This window comes from Atractosteus spatula, chromosome 22 (assembly GCF_055471065.1).
Source record: "Atractosteus spatula isolate fAtrSpa1 chromosome 22, fAtrSpa1.hap1, whole genome shotgun sequence".
Classification (NCBI taxonomy): domain Eukaryota; kingdom Metazoa; phylum Chordata; class Actinopteri; order Semionotiformes; family Lepisosteidae; genus Atractosteus; species Atractosteus spatula.
The window spans coordinates 4,367,194-4,391,655 of NC_142727.1; the positions used below are offsets into that span (position 1 = coordinate 4,367,194).

Genomic DNA, 24,462 nt, shown 5'->3' on the forward strand with positions numbered 1-24,462 from the left:
GACACACACAGACACACACAGACACCACCTCGAGGTACAATAAGCCACAGCAACGTCAGGGGCAGCAGGTTGCACACTAAAAATCGAAGAGCTGCCTGGAGGAGAAGCGACCGACTGCACCGGAGCCCAGCTGCCCTACCCAGCTCCCCGGCAGGGCGGAAGGGGCAGGCCTGCCGCGCCGTCGCCATCACGCCTCCCTTCACCCGGTCCCGAAACGAGACGGCCAGCAGCAGCAGGCGGCGATCCTGGCTCACGCTCTGGAGGCACGAGAGAGCGCAGGTGAGGGCCGGCCGGCCCGCCCGCCTGTCCGCCGCGCCGACGGCTCCCTTCCCAGCAGCCCCCGGCCCGCCGCTGCCCTGGTTACCTGGTGCAGCAGGTCGGGAGAGCGGACGTCGACGCAGAAGGTCAGGTGCGCCCTGTAGCTGACGTAGGAGTGCCCGCGCTCTGCCGCCCGCTTCGCTTGGAAGGGGGCGTCCCAGATGTAGAAGCTCCAGAAGAGGTCGGCGTTCCCTCGGGTCACGTTGAAGCACACGCTGCTGTTCCTGCAGAAGCCCTCCAACACGGGAAGCACTGCAAAACCACAGCGGGCTCGGCAACCACTCCTTCTCAGCCCCGGACAGTCAGACATGCGCCCCACCACCCCTGTTTCTGCTCAGGCCCAGCAAGAAACTCAGGAATATTCACCAGCTAGGCTCTCCAGCACCTCACGTTCACGGGCGTATAAGCAACAACCTCCTAGCTTCCATCCCAATGAACGTAACCCTTCTCCTCAATCTTTTACAGATGATTATCTATGGTGAGCAGCCCCCAGCTGGCAGCCCCACTGGAGCTCAGCAGCGTGAGCCTGGCCAGTACCTGGATGGGAGACTCCTGGGAAAGCTGAGGCTGCTGCTGGAAGAGGTGTTAGTGGGGCCAGTAGGGGGCGCTCACCCTGTGGTCTGTGTGGGTCCTAATGTCCCAGTATAGTGACGGGGACACTATACTGTAAAAAGGCGCCGTCCTTCAGATGGGACATAAAACAGAGGTCTTAACTCTCTGTGGTCATTAAAAATCCCAGGGTGTTTCTCAAAAAAAAAGTAGGGGTGCTACCCCAGTGCCCTGGCCTTTACCAGTCATGGCCTCCTAATAACCCCCATCTCTGAACTGGCTTCATCACTCTGCTCTCCTCCCCACTGAGAGCTGGTGTGTGGGGAGAGGAATGGAGCATCATCCAGGTGGGGCTGCACACTGGTGGGGGTGGAGGGGATCCCCATGACCTGTAAAGAGCTTTGAGTGGGGTGTCCAGAAAAGTGCTATGTAAGGAACTATTATTAACAGGGTTCTTCACATCGTCGTGCTGTTCCAGAGCTCAGGTGAAATCAGATCGGCACTAGATGAGGGAATCTGGAGGCTGGGCTCACCGATGTCCTCACGATGGTGAGTGTAGGTCTCCTTCTCCTCTGCGATCACCTCTCGGAGATCGGGGGACTTGAACAGGAGTGCTGGACTCGTAGAATACTGGGAAGTGAAGCCTCCGGCGTACTGCAAGGGAGAAAAACACTCTGCTGGCTCATCCAGAGCAAACTTCCCCGAATACGAAAGCACACAGAGAATCTTCCAAAGTTGCTTATTCGACAGGTGGCCCTTCATCGAGCAGTGGTGCTCTGGACCTTCTGCATTTTCCAAAACTGTACTCTAGAACACGGCATTTAATGGAGACATTGCACAGTACCTGAAAATAATTGAGTCATTAAAGCGAACGGAGGAATGGCATTCATACGTTTTTGAGGCCGATGAGAAGACATTTAGGCGATTCTGAAAATATTTCACTGGGAAACCAAATGAAACGGCCCAACCTACACTACAAGGTACCTGGGCATTCCGGAACGCAACTCATTTCTATCCGCGTTTCCTTTGGAAAATGTCCAAAAGGAGACCGAACCGCACTCACTTTACGAGGAAGCAAGCGGCTTCCGAACCGAGCGGAGACAGAGACGAAGAGCAGGCGGTCTCTCCTGACTAGCCGGACGCCGACGCCCCTGGGCAGGTCCTGGACGGACTGGAACAGGACGCCGTCGAGAGAGATGCTGGTCAGAACGTAGTCTTCGGGGACCGGGCCGTAGGTGATGTTGAAGCCCTCCGTCCTAATCGTCACTGCACAAAGCCGGCAACACAGAGGAGGAAGAGGAGATGGTACTCCTGATAAACTTGTATTGGGGGGAAAAAGCACCTACGCCGTTCAATCTTGGAAGACAACATGTGGTTAATATCTTTAGCTGTTATTTTCCTCTTTGATTTTTTTTTTTTTTACAGGTTGAGGCTGGTCCCTACCAGACTAACCCCGTTACATTCAAATAAGCTCCTGAAGCCAATAAACAGTGGTGAGGGAAATAAATAGGCATCTCGCGATGCCCTGATCCCAGCAGGGGAAGCACTAAAGTCTCAACAGTGAAATAACTCCCCTGAATTCTGCCTTAAGGAACCTTTCCAGAAGCTCTTTTCCCTGCGACACACACCCACAGGTTCAACCCACCCACCAAGACAAAAAAAATAAATAAAAATGAAGGAGGACAAATACAATCTCTTCAACACAAACCATCAGAAAAAGAGCACGCATCTTTGAGGGTCAAGATGTGGACGGCAGGATATAATCTGCTTCAGTACCATTTCTATTCCCTGTGCCGATTAAGAAACCTGACTCCTACGATAATCCCAACATTTCCTTCCCTGTGCACACAGAACCAATTTCCGCAGCTCTCGGGAGGCGAGAGATGATTAAAGCAATTCTTCTTGTGCTCCACTTATCCTGTCTGAAGCTCTTAAAAATAAAAGGCGGTCGAGACTCGGACAGGAAAGGCTGTACGTTGCAAGAACAAGCTGCTAACTCTGGGCATGTTTTCCCCAAAGCCTTGTACTAACAGTTACAGCTGTGAAAAGCAAGCATTTGCCCATTTTCAGTCTTAAAGCTCCGATCTCATTTTAGAAGCAAGCTGCTTCTAAAGCCAACAGATGACGCACTGTGCCCTAAAGAATAAAGGCAGTACTCTTCTCGCGTCCAGAAATGAACAAGGTAGATCCGTCCCATCTGAAGGGGGAGTCACAAAACTGCTCAGAGCAGCAGATCAGATTTGGGGCGGAGCTGTGGCCCTGTGGCTCAGGATCTGCGCCTGTGGCTGGAAGGTTGCCGGTTCAAATCCCGCAGCCGGCAAAGGAATCCTACTCCGTTGGGCTCCTGAGAAAGGCCCTTAACCCCCGCTGCTCCAGGGGCGCCGTACAATGGCTGACCCTGCGCTCTGATCCCAAGCTTCTCTCCCCGTCTGGGTGTCTCATGGAGAGCAAGCTGGGGTCTGCGAAAAGATGAATTCCTAATGCAAGAAATTGTATAGAGTTAATAAAGTGATGTTATTATTATTAGATCTGGGGCAGGATGGAGCACAACCTGAATGTGCCGGCCTACCTGTCCTGCCATCGTACCTACCCGAGAACGCCGGCTGGGCAGGGGGAGTGGGACACGTGTGCCCGGGGACGTGGATGACCACTTTGTTGTTGCGCTGGTCAGCTCCATCTCTCCACATGTGGACCAGGGACAGCTGGTGTCTGTTCATCACGCTGGGGCCCTGAAACCGGCAACAACAACAGCTTTTTCCCCCCCACCCCGAACAAAAAAAAAAAGTTTGGGATAAATGGATTTATTTTGTTGCTGAGATTTAATAAACGGGCTGGGGAAACCAGGACTGCGGTTCCCCTTTAAAGCACAGCATACGAGAGTGTGCCAGGCTGCCCAAGGCCCTTCTGACGAGCGGACGGCCGTCTCTTCCTCCTCGCACTCACCCCTGGCACGAGGGGGTTGTCCCGCACAGCGAAGGAGGCCCGGATCTCCGAGTCCCCCAGCTGGAGGGCGTACCCTCGAGACGCCGCGTCCTGCAGGGAAAGGGACACCCCGTCCAGCTGCAGCAGGAGGCCCAGGTCCTCGGTCGGCGCCCCTCGGGCGGGCAGCCGCAGGTTGGCGGCGGACACGGACACGTTGCTGCCCTCGCAGCGCACCTGGACTGCGAGAGGACACGGCGGACTTTCAGGCTGGGACTCCCCGTTCTCGATCCCAGTCCAAATCCACACCGGACTCGCACCCCCACTCCCCGGCCCATTCGTGGGCTCCCGAACGGCAGAATTGCCTTCTTCCGAATTCACCGATCTGGGGAACTGAGTGTTAATCACCGACCCCAGCCGGCTGTCCTCTCCCCGTTCTGTGCAGGACTCGGCCTTGAACCTCCTTTCCTCGCTCATCAGAGCGATACCTGGCTGAACAGAATAGATCTGGACCAGACAATAATAAAAAAAAAAATTGCCCATTCTGCTCTGCAAACAAATCCTCCTCAGAACTGCCTGTTGATTAATGTTTTAGCTTGACTGTCTCTTCTACAACAGAAAACTTGTACGACGTCACCCCAACAGGCAAACCAGCAAAGTTCTGAATTGAACTAACCATTATTAATTACAGGATTTCCCGACGAGATAAGTTTTGTCTTTTGGAGCTTTTACACTCTTCCTCTGTTTTGTAAAATGTTTTTTTTTTTAATGCTTTGATGTAAAAAAACATCAACACCTTACCGAATACTCCAGTATTCAATGACTCAGTGACTGATGATTACAAACGAGACGTCGTGCTCGACCTACCGACGGGACACACGGCGCTCAGGTCATAGCGCAGCCCGATGAGCAGCTCCTCGTGCTTGGCCACCACCTTGAACCCCACGGACTGGTAGCCCTGGTGATCCTGCAACACAGACACACTCAGGGTGACCCCGCAGAACCTCGGACGATACAGCACTGTACCCGCCCCCCCGCACCAGTCCCAATCGAAATGCCTGTCTAAAACCCTTCTGAACAAGATCAATTAAAGTAACAAACGGATCCTGGCTAAAACCCCAGAGGGCCCTGCAACTCCTCAGAGGAGACAGTCCGAGACCTCCGCTTCAGAAGAAAGAGCTGCGTGAAAAATTAAAATATAAAAGAGCTGGCAGAGGTGCATTTTCCAAAATGCACAGTCAAACCAGTGAGGCTGCTTTTAAGTACGGTACAGTACAGTTTCTGTACAGTGTACAGTTTCTAATGCACTGAGTGAGGGTGCTGAGAAGCATGAGGGAATGTCCAATTAGACAGAGAGGTGCAGGGTGGGTTTTATTAAGGCAGGGGGGGGGGTCACTATGTAGGTTTTACACAAGCCCACTGAAATCAGTTTGATTGCGTCAGCAGGAGCTGAAGTGAACACAACAGTAGGGGAGAGTCCGCACCCAGGTCAACACCGACTTCCAGGAGCCCCCTGGACAGGCAGCTGCATTCCTACATTTGTGGGGACTCCCCACGGCCTCTCTTCTCTAGTTTTACTAGGTCAAAGTACACCAGAAAAATAATCGTCATATTTAGATTTAAAAAGTGATCAGTTACGTGCACTGTAAAGAGTCTACATGGTGGTGATCTTTCCCCAAGACCTGACAGTGTCCGTTACGATACAAGTACAAGGAGCACGTTTGTGGAGTTTGAGAGAAACGTGCAGGCACACGAGCGTACACGCCCACGTCCCCTCACCTCTTGGACGATGAGGGGGCTGCTCCGAGGGACGCGGAAAGCGATCCAGCCGTCGAAGCGCTCAACGTTCAGCCCGATGCCCTGATTCCAGATCCAGGCCTGGTCCCGGGTCACGATGCTGCCATCCGGGTACTCCACTGTGAAGTACCAGGGGCTCTCCTGGGCCTGCTTGTCCTGCACCCCCCCCGGCCCGAGACACAGACAACACGGTGAGGGCCCACTCCTGGTGGGCAGGCCACCTTCATCTCTGGCTCTTAGCCACAGGGGTCCACCTGAGCAAAGGGTCCCACTGAACTGAACAACCCTCCCTACGAACTGCACCAAGAGCTGGCCTGGAGTCTTCACAGGGAACGCTGAATCCAGGACACCCAAGACAAATAGAGAATGTCAACACTGGATCAGGGCACTGCAGAGAACACACATTCTTCTTAAAATCTGCCAGTTCTGCCGTCTGCAGATTCAGGGAGATGGGTTACATCCCGAACCCGTGATGGAAAAGCATCACTAATTGGTGCTGGCAGAACACCAGTCTTGAACAGGCCCTGCAGTGCAGCCACACTGCGGCACCTCGTTACACAACTGCTATCACCAGCACGGACTCCCACCTACAGGAGGTTAAAGTAACAGGATGAGCCGCATCATAACATTAGACCACCTCTTTTACTGTCATGGCTGGGACCCCAGAGTCACCTAGAAGCTAGCACTGCTGTTAAAATCTCCCGCAAACTCTTTAAGACCGTGTTTCTTCACCCTGTCTTGTGACGAATACATTTTCAAAGGTGGGGGATATCGTTTGTGTAACATGCTGCTGTGCCTTACCATTGAATGGTGAAAGGGAACATCGATGTTGAGGGACACCTGTCCAGTAAAATAAAAATACAGTATTAGTCATAACCAACCGAAAAAACATTTCACACCGCATGTTCATTTGCCTATACTGCCATCTTCTGGTACCCTTGACTCCTGTCAAGTCTCCAGTGGTATACCGCTATGCTGGCAGCAAGGAAATAAGGTTTACATTCAATAAGTCATGCTTTAAGTTGGAAACGTTTTATTGTAAATCTAATTCAGTTATTACATTTTTTCTTCTTTCTAGGTTTATTTTAGGACTGGAGGGCCGCGCAATTTTGTCCCTATATGCCATAACACGATTAATGTCATTTATTTCCTTTTGCATTAGCGCACGGTGATCGGATTTTATTTTGAACGATTGGGCGTGCTGTAAACCGACTATTATTGCGAGTTCCGGCTAAAATCAATCATTTTAAGAAGTTCGACATGTCTTTTGCAGTAGAGCACATAAAAACAGGCATTAAATAAACCTCTTTGCACGGCACAGAAAAATACCATTTCAAAGCACCTTACAAGAAGACGTTAAGTTAGTGAAACGCAGAACGCTTACTGCTAGAGACGGCTACAGGCCACAGACTCGTGGACACCCTGAAGCAGATTGAGCCAATCAGCCGACGCCCCAGTTAGGAGAACGCTGCAGGAGTCCAGAGCTGATGAAATAAGTATCTCACGGTGGCAGACTCATCACAGCGCGTACAGGCAGAGCCGCCCGAGAAGGACAGGGGGCGCGAGAGAAAAGGGGGGTTAGGGATCCTCCTTAGGGGGTGGGGGTTACCTCGATATAGTCCTCCTCGCATAGCACTCTCCTGCGGGCGCGGACGGGCCTGCGGGGGCAGGAGAAGGAGAAGGACTCGGTGGCGCCGGGGCCGGAGCCGTCGCGGGGCGCGTAGCTCACCGCCACCGTGAACACCAGGCGGGCCTCCTGCTGCTGCTGCCGCCGCCGCTGCTGCTGCTGCTGCTGCTGCTGCTGCAGGAGACACGGCACAGACACGGGCGTGACACCGCCGGCCGGGCCCCGAGGAAGACACGGCACAAACGTCAGGTTTTGTGAATTGGTTTAATAATCATCCGTACGCTTACAGAGCGCTTTTCTGCACACTCCACTCAGAGCTCTTTACAGGTCATGGGGATCCCCTCCACCCCCACCAGTGTGCAGCCCCACCTGGATGATGCTCCAGTCCTCTCCCCACACACCAGCTCTCAGTGGGGAGGAGAGCAGAGTGATGAAGCCAGTTCAGAGATGGGGATTATTAGGAGGCCATGACTGGGAAAGGCCAGGGGGAAATTTGGCCAGGACACTGGGGTAACACCCCGACTCTTTTCGAGAAACATGCTGGGGTTTTTAATGACTACGGAGAGTCAGGACCTCGGTATAGTTATGGGGACACTATACCATAAAAGTAACAGGGATTGTCCTTTGGATAAGACAGACCAAGGTCCTGACTCTTAGGGCATGAGGACTCACACAGACCGCAGGGTGAGCGCCCCCTACTGGCCCCACTAACACCTCTTCCTGCAGAAGCCTTAGCTTTCCCAGGAGTCTCCCATCCAGGTACCGACCAGGCTCACACTGCTGAGCTTCAGGAGGGGGTTCTAGCTGGGAGCTGCAGGTTGATACAGCTGCTGTGCCACTTCCACTCCTGCCAGTTGCTGGAGCCCGTCTGAACCCCATCCGGCCTACCTTCAAATACACGTGACAGGCCATGAGCGACACGGACACTTCCAGGCCTCCTCTGGAGTTCCTCCGCTGCTTGTAACCACATTTGGCGTCCAGAGAGGAGCCCAGCGAATGGGCAACAGCGTTTTTGTCTGCAAGAAGAAGACGCACACACTAGAACACACCCTAAATAAAAAAAAAAAAGAACATGTTTCTGAACAGACAAGAGCGAGATTATATTCTTTTACACCCAAAACTAGACACGCACACAGTGTTTAACCGGCAAAGACACACGACAGGCACGAAAAGGGCTTTTCAGCCAAAACACACAATCCTTTTGAATTCCGGCCACTGTCGGCTTAATTATTATTATACTTGACAGAGCAGGAAAAAACACAACCGTTTTAGCAATACGAAGCTGAGGGCTGTGGCAGAAACACCACCAATGGCACACAGACGAATCACACTGCAGTGAAAGCTGGCTCTTCCCCTTGAGTAGATCCACTCAAAACGAGGTGACAAGCGTGAGATATCCACCAGGTGGTGTGGTCTGACAAATTGAGCCCACAGCTTCATAGAAAACACTACCAGGAACAGGGCCATTTCCCTCACCACGCAAGCCTTCCCTGGGATACCCACCTTTGGCTGACAGCGTGATGTTGTGAGCCTCAAGAAACTCGGGGGCAATTTTGATTTTCAGCGTGTCAGTCAAGCACTGCCCTTGGATACGGTCTACAAAAAGCAGCACAAACATTACAGCAGTCAGCTAGTAGACAATAGGTAGCATGTTAGGAGACTCTTACCAGAGGTGAAACTCGTGTATAATGAACAGGAAACGGGTTTTGCTACCGAAATGGTTCACACGAAATGGAAAATTTGAAGGTTTCACACGGGCCGGAAACCAGACGTGTGTACTAACCGCGGAAACAAAATGCTCTCTCTCGTCGAGAACGACCAAAGCAAAGACTAGACAAACCATAACGCGGTCATTCAGAGGAAAACGCACTTCGGTTTAACCGTGAGCAATTCATTCTTAACAATGCGAGCACAAATTATAGTGACTGTAAAAAAAAACACCACAGGAAACGGATGTTGCTATGAACCAAACAAGATTACCCGAGATATTGTATTTTAACTGTGCCTAAAAGGTTTTTAAAAGATGAATGAGAACGGCGATATCCCACCTGCAAGGCGAAGAGTCGTATCCGCACGGAGGGTCAAACAGCTCGCTAGGAAAGCAAACCTGCAAGAAAAGTTAGGGCGTCGTTGAAGTTGGAAAGACATACTGCACATCTCATCTCCTTGAACCAAACCGCGTTTGTTACCTGAGGAAAAGGTATTCCATGTCAAAATGTTAGAACGCTGAACACTGCAAAACACAAGTTTGGGACAGAATTAGCCGTGCTCCCGCAGGTCAACTTAAAGCAATCCGCTTCAGCTCAGCTGACTCCGATCGACAGGGGTTGGCTGGGAAGAGCCGAGAAACTTGCGTTTTTTCACTGACCTAGATGACATCAACCAAGCGACCATGCTAAGAAGACGTCATAGCGCCGTAACGTTATTTGGTATATGTTAACTTAACCACGGGGGGTCTTTTATTTGGGATATTCAAACGAGCTTGGACGTAAATTGGCACTCATAAGCGTTCGCGCCTGATTGTGCACCTTGGCCTCGTCAAGGAACTGCGCATGCTCCGGATCCTGCCCTTTTCACCGGTCTTACATCTTAATAATAATAATATTATTGTTGTTGTTGTTGTTGTTAATTCTGAAGAAAAGAGGCAGAAACCCAATACAATTTAAAATAAAAAATGGGTTTTTGAGTTTGATGCGGGTAGGCTCGAGGGCAGCTCGCGCGGTTTACCGAGTGGGCCGGAGTAAGTGAGCGGTTTATTTTATATTGTCCCGAAAAAAGCGTCAAATATGTTAATAACTGCGTATTTCAATTAAGTTTAAAATAATTCTTCATTTACATACCTCGGGCTGTCGAGGCGTTTAAAGTGCTACTGTTACCTGTGACGATTTCTGCGGAGTTGATGCCGGTCTGAATCTTCCGAGGTAACGGCATACCGGACCGCCTCCTGAAAATGGACAATTTGTTCTCCCCAAAACGCAGCTCCAAAATTACTCAGAGCCACAGAAATAGGCGACACTCAGCAGATTGAAACTAGCATCTGGTTTAAACTGCTTCCCAGTTCACTTCAACCGATAAACTAATGGTGTGAACTGGTGCGTCTGAGCGAGTGTGAACCGATTTAACTGCTCACCCGTTCACTTCCACTTGCAACTTTATTATTGTTGAGTTATTGTTGGATTCAAGGGAGGCGCAATAGCCTTACTTCACTGCTGCAGGGCCCTGGGTTCGATCCAGGCTGGAAACCTTCTGTGTGGAGTTTGCGTGTTGCTCCATGTTCTCTCCAGGGGCTGCAGTTTCCTCCTCCCATAACCCCAAAACCAGTCGTACGGGTTAGCTGGTGTCTCTTAGATGCCGCGTGAAAGCACTTCAGCTTACCATCACCCTACAAAAATAAAGCTTTTGAATGAAATTAGTAGATAAGATAAGTAGGGAATTAAAAAAAAAACAGTGTCCAGACCCATGAAGCTCAAGTTTCACTGAAGTCAAAGTGAACCCTCTTTCAACAGCCTGTGCCTCACTATCTATACCCTTGTAAGGTAAATTCACAGGAGCTGCATTTTGCATCCTGTTTCAATAGTAATTCAATACCAATCTTTTAAACTTGTTCACCAGTGCCCCCGAATTGAACCCAGGGCCCCAGCACTGCAAGGCAGCAATGCTAACCACTGCACCACCCATGTTTCATTCAATGACAAAAAAAACCCCACTATGTGATGTTGTTGGTTTTCTTCACTCATAGGTTATAGGCAGTTAGCTATAGCAGGAAAGGAGATGGACAACAAAGAGCCTAAGTTGAAGTCTGCAAAGGAGGTCAGTCACCAAGCTAAAAGAAAATGTTTGACTGTTGTCAAATATAGGCCAGCCCTGGATTATAAACATGGCAAATAAGTGCATACTCTTCTCCCACTGTGGAGTGTCTTATATTCTGATAAAAATATAAGAAAGTCTTTTAGTGAGAGGTGGGCATTCAGCCCACTTGCTAGTTTTCTAGTTAAGTGTGCAGGGGAGCCAGTTCCTGACACCTTAAAAATCTTTGCTCTAAATTCCCTTTTATTTAAAGAACCTAGAGTTTGAAACAGTCCACTGGGTTAGACAGTTATCTGCAGCCCTTGAGCTTGTACAGTATAAATTATGTTCATACTGTAGTTTTAAGAGCTTCAGGTAAGGGATTAAATTGAACCATGACTAGCCAGAAAAAGAATGAAGGGGTACAGTAAGCCCCAGATAGACAGCAGAAACCAGCATTCCTGGGTGTCAAAAATTAGACACCCGTTTTAGCAGGAAATCAAGAAGACAATAAATGCATATAATGCTACAGAAAACTTGTTTTTTGTTGTAAATATGAAGAGACACACTTACCAGAGTGCGAAATAATAAGAATAGGAATGATACACTTTAGTAATAGTGCACTTTTCATAGGTCAGTCTAAAAGTGCAGTACAAAAATGCTGAATATTTGCAACCCAGTTAATAAGCAGGATAAAATGAGACAATACATCATAGAGAACAATATAAGTAGACAAAACAGATCTAAAACAATTTAGCAGTGTAAAATCCGGCAGCACCAAAAGCTTTCTTGTTTTTTACTCCAGATTTAAATGCTGCCAACGACTCAGCTGCCTTAATGTCATTGGGAAGGTCATTCCAGAAACAGGAGGCAAAGGAACGAAAAGTCTCCCGTAGCTGACAGCACAATCCTTGGAATGTGGAGTTTAAATTAGGAAGTAGAGCTGGAGTTTTGTGAGGAAGTCTGCTTTTGGAGCAGTCCTTTAAGTTTAGAAGGGGCGGTGCCATGAACACATTTAAAAGTCAGCAGCAAAATCTTTTAAGTCAATTCTAAAACTCACAGGCAGCCAGTGCAGGGATGCCAACACTGGTGTAATGTGTTCACACTTTTGGACTCTCAACAGAATCTGGGCAGCACAGTTGTAACATTCTGAATGTCCTTAGCTGGAGCTCCTTTAAACAGTGCATTACAATAGTCTAGCTCCAAGGAAACAAAAGCATGGCCAAGTCTTTCTTAGTCAGACCGAGAGAGAACAGGCCAGGTTTTAGCAATATTTTAGAGGACAAAAAAAGAATTTTTCCAAATATTTTTTCTGTGATCATCAAAAGCCTTCAAAGAATCCATTCTAATACATAGAGCAGTGACAGAGGTACAGTAGTTACTGGAATATTATGAATGCCGATAGTGAGATGAAAGATATTAACATGTTGGACCTGATGAGGGGTCAACACAGCACTAAAACAAACACTGTGGAGCTGTGCTTACATAAAGTCAGCGTAGCAGTGAAAACTAATACCATGCTTCCTAAAAACCTGACCCACTGGGAGTAGAATGGGCAGCAAAATAGAATGAGGATATGACTTATACTCACCAGGTGCACCTTTTTTACAACTATTGGAAAGATGGGGCTGAAACCAGTTTCAGACTGTCCCTGAAAGTCCAGTGGTGCTCCTAAGACACTGTGACATACAGTAAAAATTCATAGGGTTTGGGACAGTGAAGTGAAATTTGCCATTTTTGCTGTGTACTAGTAAAATCTGTATTTCTGATCAAACGTTTAATGTCAACATGGAACACCTAAGTAATGAGAAACACCTGTCAGCCATTCATCTCAGTACGTATACTCACCCAAAACTGGGGGGCCGAACAAGAAGAAATGACATTGATCTAACAGGGCTAAACATGTAGGCAAAATAATAAACAGAAACAAAAGCTGACATTTTATGTTTCTGTCTCATTTTAATCTTTTGATCTGAAAAACAAATTTCGTTAGCACACAGCAAAAATGAAAAAATGTCACTTTGCTGTTCCAATACCTACGCCTCTCACTGCGTTTAATAGAATATTTTTTCTAAAGAATATTTTAAGAGGGAAACCCTGAATAATTCTGAAACGGTGGCTCCAAAGAGCAGTCCTGCCGCTGTTGGTGTCATCTGCGGACAGTGATTCTGGGCACGTGAAGTTTGCAATGCAAACAGCCTTTTTCTATTCAAATAGGTGGAACAAGTGGCAGCTGCCTGTGAAAATACGCCTTCCAAAAAGAAAAAGGTGGCTTCAGACAGTTCATCAGCCGCAAACATGTCGCAGTCCTGTCAGGCTTTGCTTACAGGTAATTCTGGGTAACCATTTACGGGATAATGCAGGCATGATAAGACAAGATAGAGTCTGCTGGCAGAATCTGTATGTTACTCTGTACCCATATAGTGGTAGGAGCTGTGAACTCCTGCTGAATCCACATGCTAAACTCCAACCTTCACACTTGCTGTAGCACAGATGTTTCTTCCTCCCTGTACTGAACTCCCGTCTTCTGTACCAGACTCCCTGATAAGGAAGGAATGTTTTTATTGCTCTCTGAGTCCTTGAGTCCTCCAGGGAGGGGGGGGGGATCCCCTTTGAACTACAACAATAATCCTCATTGTATTGTTCCTTGTATGCATACAGTAAAGCTTGGCTTGACAAACCGGACACCTCAGGCTCGAATCTCTTGGTTTCTACTGACAGAATTCACCTATTATAAAAAAAAACATCCAGACTCATTGTTAACTCCATAATTAAGTTAGTAAAATGTAATCTCCTAAGACTCCTAAGGAAATCGTTTATTTACACAACCCAATAATTTTGCATTGTTTTACAAAAATCCAGTGGTTTTGGAACAAACTGTTCAGTTAGTTGCGTCAAGAATGACATTTGTTTCCTTTTAAAAAAGGACCTTTTACACATTTTACAGGTAAATTTGTTGTAGTTTTAACAGCAACTGGGAGCTAGCTTTGAAGATCAGCGTATTATCTTTTCTGCAGTAACATATCAGATCGTAATCTATAGAAGCAGACATTGAAAATGTAAATGTTGTTGAAGCAAGTAAATAAAAAAATGACAGTCTTTTAAAAAAGAACTAATTTTAACGTTGTAAAAGATTATTTCCAATTAAATACCTTACTCGATTAAACAATTATTAAAAGGTATTTTAATTTTAACTACTTAAAATCCAATGTTTTCTGTTACAGGTGCAAATGAGGAAATCAACTTGTTATTTTCCATGTTCGCCCAGGTTATGAGGTAGGTGGGTGGCAAGCTGACGGCCGGGCAGATACATTCAGAATATTAAAAAACGGGGCTTTGACGATGGGATCATTTCTTTTATTTCCATTGGATCACACATGGATTCAAGGGAATACATTTGAATTTTCTTAGTTAACCTTCTTGCAGCCCGATGAGTCCAAACAAGAATGCCAGCGCGCAGAAACATACAAAACTCTTTTGAAAAAACTCAGAGATTCCAATCTAAACGATTTTGCATACTCAGAGGTATTGAAGGGTCTCAAGGGCTCTAAAAGATCTCAAGGGCTCTAAAAGCACTTGAGATTGTGTGTGCGTGTGTATTAGCAGAAATATCTTTTTAAGACCTGCTGCAATTTGCCCTAGTATTCCCTTCTCCGATCTGTGGCTGGATAGGTTTGGTTTTGTGGGATTAGCATTAGTCATGCTGACTAACTGCTTTGGCAAACCCATCCGCTGAAGACACTCATTACTAAGATCAGTCTGGAGGGGGGGAGGCTGGCCGGTTCCCTCAGCAATCACAGAGGTTCTTTCTCTGTACTAATTTGCTTGCTGAGGGTTTGTCCTTGTTGTCAGGATTGAGAGGGTTTTCAAAGGCTGTTGCTGTTGCTGCACTAAATTAGCGCTCTAAGTGACTTAAGGAGAAACAAATCACCCAGAACAAACACAGAATTCTGTCTAACCACTCTGAATTGCCCTGGGATTTGTTCCCAGCGCACTGCCATAAAGTCACACTTCACGGGACTGTACCAATGGGTTGGACAGACCTGGTTCCTGGAAGCCACAGTCCAAGGGGTGTTCTTTCTCTCCCTCGACTTCACCAGTTTTTACAGTCGCGCTTTGACACGTGAAACCCACAGCTTTGATCAGTCTCGCAGCTCAGGGATCATCTGCAGTGAAGAGGAAAAACAGCGTCAGGTGGACCACCACTGGGGCTTCCTGACTTACTGAAGCCGAGCCCCTGAACTAAACTAAAGAGCGACGAAAAAAAAAAGTGCACACACGAGGGCGACCTTTAAGACGGATGTATGGGCACCCCCTGGGGTTTGGGGGGGACAGTTTCCCCCCCGGCCTCTGCTAGGCAACTCACGCCGACCCCACCTTTGTCGCCTCGCAGCAAGAAGGTGGCGGTGGACGAGACCCTGGTCGTGGAGCTGGAAGACATCCTGAAGGAGGCCAGAGCACTGGAGTCCCACCTGAGGCAGAGGAAGGAGCGCCTGAGACACTCCCTCGCGGCCATTTCAAACCAGCTGCAGGGCTAGGCCCTCCGGACACTGCTAGGGAAGCCCCCCAGATGTTCATGTGCAGCTTAGGCAGCATGGACCGCATTCGTTTTTGGTTCACCTTGACCTTGTGGTTTTTATGAGTTAATATCAACCAGTCATTTCAGCTGTGTGGAGCTTTCTGTTAACGCATTGCAGAATGGTTTTTGCCTTTCTTTTGAATCTTGTTCAGTTTTGAATGGCTACTATTAACATTTGGACCTTTCAAAACCTTTTGGAAGTATGACGTTAGAAAAAAGAAGTCATTCGTTTAATGATAAAATAACTTTTCAAAGCAAAGAGACCTACCGACATTCTGGGATTTAGACATTTAATTACTTCTAAATAATACAGTTCATGATCCTTATGGAAGCTGACAGTGCATTTTGCATGGTGGTTTTAAGCATTTTAGTGGTTTTGTTGTGCTTTACCAAACTAGTCCATATGAATACCACAAAATGCCATAAGTGGTTCACTGTTCACATAATGTTCACTGTAATACTAAACAGTGGTGTACTGGAGCACCGTGATAAATACCATACTACTTCTTTTCCCTTGTTCTTAAGGGAAGAGTAACCAAGTATTAACTTTCATCAAAACAAATGCGATGTACCACGTGCATATTTGCATATGAAAAAGACTATTCAGAAACACAGAGAACTGTGAAGGGCAACAAGGTCTCTGCTGCTTTTAATGCCAGTGCGACATTTTCAAAACAGACTCAGTAACAGAATTAGAATGACAACCGAGGACTTGCTCTTATTAACAGCACCAACACTTATATTAGGGAAATTTAATACTTCCATATAAGTCCTTAAGGGTAAAGGTAATCAGATTAGTTTAAAATTAAAAAAGTCACTGGTCAGGAAGGCAAACAGTTTCAAATCACACTTAAAAGCAACTGAGCCCCCATGTACTGTACATGCAGTGGAATACTCTAGGGAGTTTCTTAAACAAACTTTGTTCCTTACAATGGATGTGAGCCATGCTCATCTGCTTTGTCATTTAATTTTGAGTTTTGCTAAGCTTTTCTGACCTACAAATAAAGATACAGTATTATACTGTATGTTATTGTGTTTTCTTCCAATCAGTTCACACTAAATGTTTTTGAACTGTGTACAAACACACCTGTAACAAGTAAAATGTTACAGATTCAGTGGAAATCTGTGAGACAGGAGATTAACATTACAGCCTAAAGTGAAATATGTTTCGAATATTTTGGGTTTACGTCTTAAAACCATCTTAAAAGTGGCAGAAATTGACCTAAGTGAATGCCGATCAATTTTTTCTACATTCACTGTAGTTCAGTTACCCCAGGTGTCTCCTTATAGCAGAATATTTGGATAAGTGTCCCATCAGTCCCCTAACCCTGGCCTCTCTTGGCTGAAGGCACCTCTGTGCCCACACAGCAGATCTCCCTTCTGAGCTGACGGAGCATAATGTTTCATTGTAGTAGCAGAAGCACTCAAAATATCCCCATTTGCTGCCCATACCAAGTGTCGACTGCCAGTCCAAAAAGCAAAAAGCAATCCAGACTCAATCCTGGTGAGGAGTATTTTTCATCTCACCGGTTTTCCAGATGTTCACTGAAAACACGAATTCATCTGGCCACAGTGGATACCTGAGTACTGGCTGTTGGATCCTGTGTCACCTGTACAGTATATCATCTGTCCCAACCTCCCAGTATTGCCTTCAGCCACCAGCCTCCGCCTTGCCAATGAACACGCTGAGTTTGATCAGTATTTCTCGAGCTTTATTAAAAATGAATATTGCAGAACTAAAACAGAAAAAATCCATCTAGATGAATGTGTTCTACGTTTCCAAAAAATGTCGAATCGGACAATTGCTCATCACTGCACTGTGGCAAGAGAGCAAAGATATCTGTTCTAAGCTTTTAAAGAATGATGCGCAGCAGTATGTATTTATATGCAAAAAATACTTTTTTCATGAGCGACGGAAACTGAGGATTCTGTGTGTAGTTACTGAATTACTGCAGGCTGTTCCTGTCATCACAGATTATCTCAGCAGTAAATGACTCGTAATTATGCGGGTCAGCACCTGACAGGCTTAAGAATGGTTTCAAAACTGAATGTATTGCAGGGTGCTAAATGTGATTAATAAACGGCAGTAGCTGCCTACTGTATGTAAGTGGCAATCCAACACAGTGAGGATGGGTGGGCTTTGATTGTATGTGATATTGCAGCCCCTCTTGCTTACCGACATGAGCTACATTCTCATCTGTAAAAGGAGCCCCAGTGTCTAAAATGGGCACGTGGAGGAAGACGCTCCCACAGCACGCCTCCCCTAGCCTTCCTCCTCCCACTTTTGGCTTTAAATTGAGAGGCAGTGCGCAGGTGATAAATCGAGACCTTTCTCTGCTGTTCCTAGAAAGCTCACAAAGACAGGTAAGAATCCACCCAGCTTCATGTCTGTAGGCAGTCTTAAGTATTCTGGTAAGAATGTCATAATGTGTAATTATTCATAATGTGGTAATAATGTGGGGCAGAGTGGTGGCACTGTGGCCAAGGATCTGCGCCTGTGGCTGGAAGGTTGCTTGTTCGAATCCTGCGGCCAGCAGAGGAATCCTACTCTGTTGGGCCCCTGAGCAAGGCCCTTAACCCCAACTGCTCTAGGCGTGCTGTTTAAACGGCTGACCCTGCGCTCTGACCCCCAGCTTCTCTCTCCCTGTCTGTGTGTCTCATGGAGAGCAAGCTGGGGTCTGCGAAAAGACACATTCCTAATGCAAGAAATTGTATAGGGCCAATAAAGTGATCTTAGTCATGTGCAATGTCTGTGAAGTACTGTACTAAAGATATAATTTAGATATAATCTATAATTTAGATATAAATCGCACAGTGTCTATATATAAACACAGTTGTTTAACTTTATGCTTGTGTTTTTATCAGTCATGCATTCAAGATAACAATCAGCTTTCCATACCCGTATTTACATCATACATCATCGCAAGGAGTGTTACTAAAGAGCTCGGAACAAGAAGAGGAAAACTGGCAGCCATGGAGTCCAACAATAGTGCTCGGCTTTGTGAAGCTACTGTAGCAAAGAGCCGACTTAAAACCTGAGCGTTTTTGGCCCGACAGCTGTTGGATTTGTGGTGCAATTCCAGCTTGGCTTACCTTGTGTGTGGAGAGTGCATGTTCTCCCCCATGTGTGCGTGGGGTTTTGTCTTGTGTTGCAACCACCTACTAAAAACTAAGTTTAGAGCTAAACTAATGCACTCTTAGTACTTTGGGACTGGAGAGCTGAGGAAGAGTGGGCATCCCACAATACCACAGATTATTCCGTTGATTGACAGCAGCTCTAGCCAGGAACGGGGGGAAAGGTTCACCCCAGACTGGCCTTAGGCGGTCTTCTTCAGCAAAAAAAAAGTCTGGGAAACTTCGGCTTTTCCGTCCTCAGACACAGGAGTTCGGAACAAAGCACATTTCAAGAAATGACTGGATAAAATCAGTTATTAGAAAAGATGGGCTGAATGGCCACCTGGCGTTTGTAGATTTGCTTATTCGGTTGCTTGGTTTTCTTCCAGGTCTTCCTTAATTATCCACATCAGTGCTGGGGAGCTTCAAATCACATTCCTGATTTTATAGGTGTCTTTCCATCAGTGATTAAGGCATGGAGGAGACGGGTGACTTTGTATTCATACAACGTTCGCAAGATCCGACCCCAGGTGAAAACCAGAACAGCTTGTTGCAACAGCCACAGAGGCCAAGGTTGTCTGGTCCTTTGGCTGCAGCTGAACCAGACACGAGTCATGGCGGAAAGGCATAAGGTTCCTCATTGTCAAAGCCCATGCAAACTCATCAGAGTACTTTACGTAGCTGACTTTCCCTGTATGCAAAACCCGTTCCATTTGAAGCGGCCATTTGAAATGGAAAGCACCAAGACCAGCTTTTCATGAGCTTGCTTTTGGCAGCTTGCAAAGTAAAATCCCAGTGAACTTTGGTTCAACTTGTTTCCGGATCTGAGAGCTGCACCAGGTCCCTGACGTTAGTAGCTGAAGAGACCTCAGAAGAGCCCAGCTAGGCTCCAGCTCTCTCTCTTTCCAAGACTCGTTCGATTTAGTCTGAGCTTCACCGTGCCCTGACTGAACCGGTGTAGTGAGACTCGCATTGGGGCAGCCCTGCCCTGTTCCTGAGATGGACAGAGCAAAGGTGTGTGGGGCGACTTTAACCTTCTGGGAAGTATACTTAACACTCTGCTATCTTGTCTCATCCCTCTCTTTCTAGCAGATGACCAGACGGCCCCATAACCCCCAGCGCCTCACCCAGAGCACGGATTTAACACGGCCTCAAGCCGGAATGACACGAATGTGCAAACTGAGCCCTAAACAGTTTCTAAACTAACACGCGTGTTTAGTGAGCATTATCGCACGTCTGATTTGTTCGGTTTAAAACACTGGTGAATACATTGCTGCAAGTGATTTCTAGATTTTTTTTCGCTTTGGAATCCAGCTTCCATTTAATTTCTTTTTCCCTAATTTACACGGACTCTCCCCAGGCTGCTGCCGACTCTCCAAGAATCTCTTTGTCAGTCCACTGTGGGGTGATCTTACCGCAAAGACAAGGAAAGCAAGCGAGATGCAGACTGATTCAGCAGAATGGATGTGGGGCAGCTGAGAGGTACCTGGGTCACACCGGTGTTTTCAGTGTCCTCTGTTCTGATTATTCCAGGCCTGAGCTCCAGTTATGAACCGGCTCCACTCATCTGGGATTCTCCTCGTCGTGTGTCTTCTAGGCTCAGCCTCAGGTAAGTACAAAGCACCTGCACCCAGATGGTGACCTGCTTGTCTCTTGCCAAAACCTTTACCAGTGTGAAAGCGACTGCCCAGGTCATAAGTCCAGGCCAAATTTCCCATTGGCCCTTACCAGTCATGGCCTCCTAATAATCCCCATCTCTGAACTGGCTCCATCACTCTGCTCTCCTCCCCACTGAGAGCTGGTGTGTGGGGAGAGGACTGGAGCATCATCCAGGTGGGGCTGCACACTGGTGGGGGTGGAGGGGATCCCCATGACCTGTAAAGAGCTTTGAGTGGAGTGTCCAGAAAAGAGCTCTATAAGTGTAAGCAATTATTATTATTATTATTATTATTATTATAATAAGTCATCCTGGTCAAGCAAGGCAAAACACTGGAAGATTTTGTGGTACACACACACACGAGGCATCGAGAAACATGTGACTCATTCCTATAAAATGAGCTCTTGGATCTCCCCCTCAAGATATACTTGGCTAAAACATTCAGAAAGATAGACCTCTGTTTAAGTTAGATGAGATAGATAAGACGTTATTAATCCCGTAGGGAAATTGATGTGTTTAATAAAGTCTTATCTATCTAATCTAACTTAAACAGAGATTGACAATATAGACAATGTAGTGACGTATGAAATGTATGTAAGATCTGGAGTGCTGCCAGAAAAAGCTCATTATTAAAGAGAGAAGGGGCGCACCTGTGTATGAATCTCTTCGGAACCGGCAATAAGTCTCGGGGCTCCTCTGATCGCAGGCCGAGCCTGAATACGGCATACCGTTCAAACCGCAGGGTGAGAGCTGCTACCCTGACACTGCGCTGCCCGGGTTCGAGTGCTCAGGAACATGGAAAGAGTTTATCCAGCTCCAGACACCCAGCTGTGCAATGCAGGGCCTTTACTAATTCTTCTTGTTCTTTCGGATTTTCAGGAGCAGATGCAGAGACCCAGGAAGAGGTAAGAAAAAGTCCATCACCTTCAGGTCAAGACAGAGTCAAGACAGCCTTACTTTCATCCATGCCTGGTCATTGTGGACCTTATAACAAATACTGGACCAGAAGCAGCGACACTGGTTTCTCAAGAAAATCGTATAGACAGCTCTTTTCCCAGATGACAACAAGCGGGTCTGGATCTCTCAACCACCAGACCTGACCAGCCCACATAACTGGGCCAGATGTCACACTCCAATGGTTTTTGTTTGTAGTGATTCGGAAAGCAATTTTGTTGGAAATGTGTTAGAACTGGAATGTTAGGTCATGCTGATTGTATATGTTTTACATGCAAAAAATGTAAACCTCAGGTTTTCCATCAAGCGCTGTGTGGTGTTTATGCCACAAGACGTACAGAAACATAGAAGCACAGATTTAAGCAGGCAGCAGGGCTCATTGTCACTCAAGCAGGGATAGGGACCACATTTAAATAAGTAACATATGGTAAATTGAACATGGGCAAAGGCAGTTGTTTTACTGCAAATGCAATCCATCTCTATGACATAGTAAGAGCAGAGCTTTGCTTTGCAGATTCCCTTTTTGATCTTTAACGAACAGAGAAGACCGTTAGAGGACCTTATACGAGTATCAAATCCTCATGGCACGAACAACACTAACCCAGCAGACATCTTCACAATAAACAGTGAAACACAAACCACAGGTCTACATGGAACTGCATTTAAAAGTGAGAACAGCTGACACCTCCTTACACAAAGGGTTGTGGAAGTGTGGAGCAAGTAGTGGCTAACTGATATGAGGGCTGTTTTCTGAAAGGTCCCAAGGTATCTGCTTCAGACACCCACCACTCTTTGTGTAAAGAATTCCTTCTGTCCTACGTCCTAAATAACCTGAGTCTTTCTTACACTGCTGAGCATAAAACAGCCCTTTAGGTTCATTTTTCAGGACTGTGTTTATTCGGGTTGTCAGATCTTGCATCAAGTGCCTCTTGCACTCTGGGCGTGACAGTCTCTGTATATTTTTCGTGTCAGCTTTGTTATTTGACCCGAGAGTGGAACAAACCGATTCTAGCACTAGTTTTCAAAATCACTTCTCACAGGAAGGCCTAGTGAGAGTTAATGAAAGCAGATCGAATACGGATACAAGGAATCGCTCTTTTTCATAAAAAGAGATTCACAGCTGAGTGAAGTCAAGTGTTTCGAGACCACCTCACTGCATGTCATACAATAGGATCTTATGTTATGCAAGTGGATACGTTTCAATCACTGTGGCACTTGGCCAGACATTTCTCTTCACGATCCTGAAGTAGGTCACCTGTTTCTTAAGGCGCACTCAAGCACCGTTTTATCTCTTCTTCGCAGGGAAACTGCACAGGATGGGAGATCGAGCTCTACAACAAACTATCAAGTCAAGATGACGTTTTCTTATTCTTTAAAAAAATTGAGAAAAACATGACCATACTGAGTGCCGTCTGCATCCAGACATTCAACAAGTCAGTCAACATCAGCCATGCCAGGATGCTGTGAGTACCTTTAGCTATGGCACTCAGAGGCAACGCTAAATTGTGATCACAGCTACCACCCTCTTTTAACATCCTGTCTGGTGGTTTCCCATGAGCACTTGGCTTTCTGATGTGACAGTCTGGAGGTTTCCCATGAGCACTTGGCTTTCTGATCTGACAGTCTGGAGGTTTCCCATGATCACTTGGCTTTCCGATGTGACAGTCTCGAGGTTTCCCATGAGCACTTGGCTTTCTGATGTGACAGTCTGGAGGTTTCCCATGAGCACTTGGCTTTCCGATGTGACAGTCTGGAGGTTTCCCATGAGCACTTGGCTTTCTGATGTGACAGTCTCGAGGTTTCCCATGAGCACTTGGCTTTCCGATGTGACAGTCTGGAGGTTTCCCATGAGCACTTGGCTTTCCGATGTAACAGTCTGGAGGTTTCCCATGTGCACTTGGCTTTCTGATGTGACAGTGTCCCGTGAAATCAAACCTTTGTGACACACGTCGGCTATAGTATCAGCTATAGCCTCTGCCTACACAAAGATGGCCAGGAACTTTACGTGCCCCCCGAAAACTGACAACTGGTATCCGTTTGGCTGTAAGCAAGAGGAAAAAGAGGAGCACGCTGAATCGAGGCGAGTTTAACCAGATTTTCATGCTCCTTCTCCTTCCAGGGTGAAAATGCTGAACAACACATATGACAACCTCACCTCCAAGGTCAAAAAGGCCGTGTATGAGTGGATAGTGAGGCTTTACATCAACGCAACAGCTGATCCCAAGATCGCCGGTAAGAAACAAAGTTTGTACGTCTGGTGTTCAAAAACCCACAAATGACTTCCAGCCGTTTCCGTCTGCTTGCGTTTGTCGGCAGAGTGCGCATGGCGCGATCTGTGTCCTGGTGATGTAATTGACCATTCCAAATTATTCAGAACACAATAAAACTCTGCCTTTGCACAGTAAATCCAAGTCCGGGTGGAAGCTGAGTGCAACAGCCAAGTCTACTTTAGGGCACGATTCTCTCTTTCATAGGCAGTAAAAGCTTACCTGCAGCGAGAGACTTGAGGCAGACTTCCACTTAGCACCGGTACTCATTGTTCGGAGTCGGACGAGACACTTTTACAGGAAGGCAGAAACAGAAACGGTAGACAGCGCGGGCTCTTTTAAAACATCTGCGAGCAGGCTGGTAGTACCCTGTGAAAGATGGGAGAGAAAGTGTTAGCAAGGGGACCTGGAAGGGAAAGCCACCAAAGGGTGTCCTCTCATTGTCGTCCGAAGGGCAGGCAAACACGTACCGCTTCTGGATCACCGCTGACGTCCTGAGGCTGATGGACCGCTTCCTGCTGCAGGCTCCGCTGTCCACGCTGAGCAGCATGGTCACCCAGAACCCCATGCCCGTGAGTCACCTACCCTCCCCCGCCAGTCACCTTCAATCCAATGCTATTCAATTTATTTTTGTATAGCGCCTCTCACAACAAGGTTGCCCTTAACAAGGCACTTGACAAAAGCTGTGTGACAGTACATGACATTACAATCCAGAAAGAGAAAAAGCCAGGAGACCATGGAGGAGAGGAGCCAAAAACCCCTCTGTAAGGAGAAAAGAAACCTCTGGGGGTCCAAGGTCAACTGGCTGCCCAACCCCTCTGGGCATGCTAACATTATACAATTCTAAAAAAGTACCTTAAATGGCCAGCTGAGGAGGAAGCTCACTCACAGGTGG

The 24,462-nt window shown here is 47.0% G+C and overlaps 1 protein-coding gene across 5 annotated transcripts in view; it reads right to left on the reverse strand.

Moving 5' to 3' along the window:
* Positions 1-24,462, reverse strand: part of LOC148816662 (uncharacterized) — a 32,886-nt gene extending 8,424 nt beyond the window's left edge. For 2 of the 5 annotated variants that reach the window (XM_088939309.1, XM_088939305.1), the window contains exons 1-18: positions 24,038-24,462; positions 23,790-23,936; positions 15,040-15,162; positions 10,413-10,592; positions 9,400-9,443; positions 9,259-9,317; positions 8,714-8,806; positions 8,099-8,226; positions 7,193-7,384; positions 6,385-6,423; positions 5,566-5,739; positions 4,654-4,753; positions 3,811-4,028; positions 3,458-3,596; positions 1,931-2,133; positions 1,401-1,521; positions 365-570; positions 140-257 (exon numbers count right to left, since the gene is read on the reverse strand). In XM_088939309.1, the coding sequence (XP_088795435.1) occupies positions 140-257; positions 365-570; positions 1,401-1,521; positions 1,931-2,133; positions 3,458-3,596; positions 3,811-4,028; positions 4,654-4,753; positions 5,566-5,739; positions 6,385-6,423; positions 7,193-7,384; positions 8,099-8,226; positions 8,714-8,806; positions 9,259-9,317; positions 9,400-9,419 (1,810 nt within the window). In that variant the 5' untranslated portion in view covers positions 9,420-9,443; positions 10,413-10,592; positions 15,040-15,162; positions 23,790-23,936; positions 24,038-24,462. Of the gene's footprint in view, positions 1-139; positions 258-364; positions 571-1,400; positions 1,522-1,930; positions 2,134-3,457; positions 3,597-3,810; positions 4,029-4,653; positions 4,754-5,565; positions 5,740-6,384; positions 6,424-7,192; positions 7,385-8,098; positions 8,227-8,713; positions 8,807-9,258; positions 9,318-9,399; positions 9,444-10,412; positions 10,607-12,587; positions 12,670-15,039; positions 15,163-20,417; positions 20,461-23,789; positions 23,937-24,037 lie in introns of those variants that run through there. The other 3 variants (XM_088939306.1, XM_088939307.1, XM_088939308.1) reach the window with 3 other exon arrangements.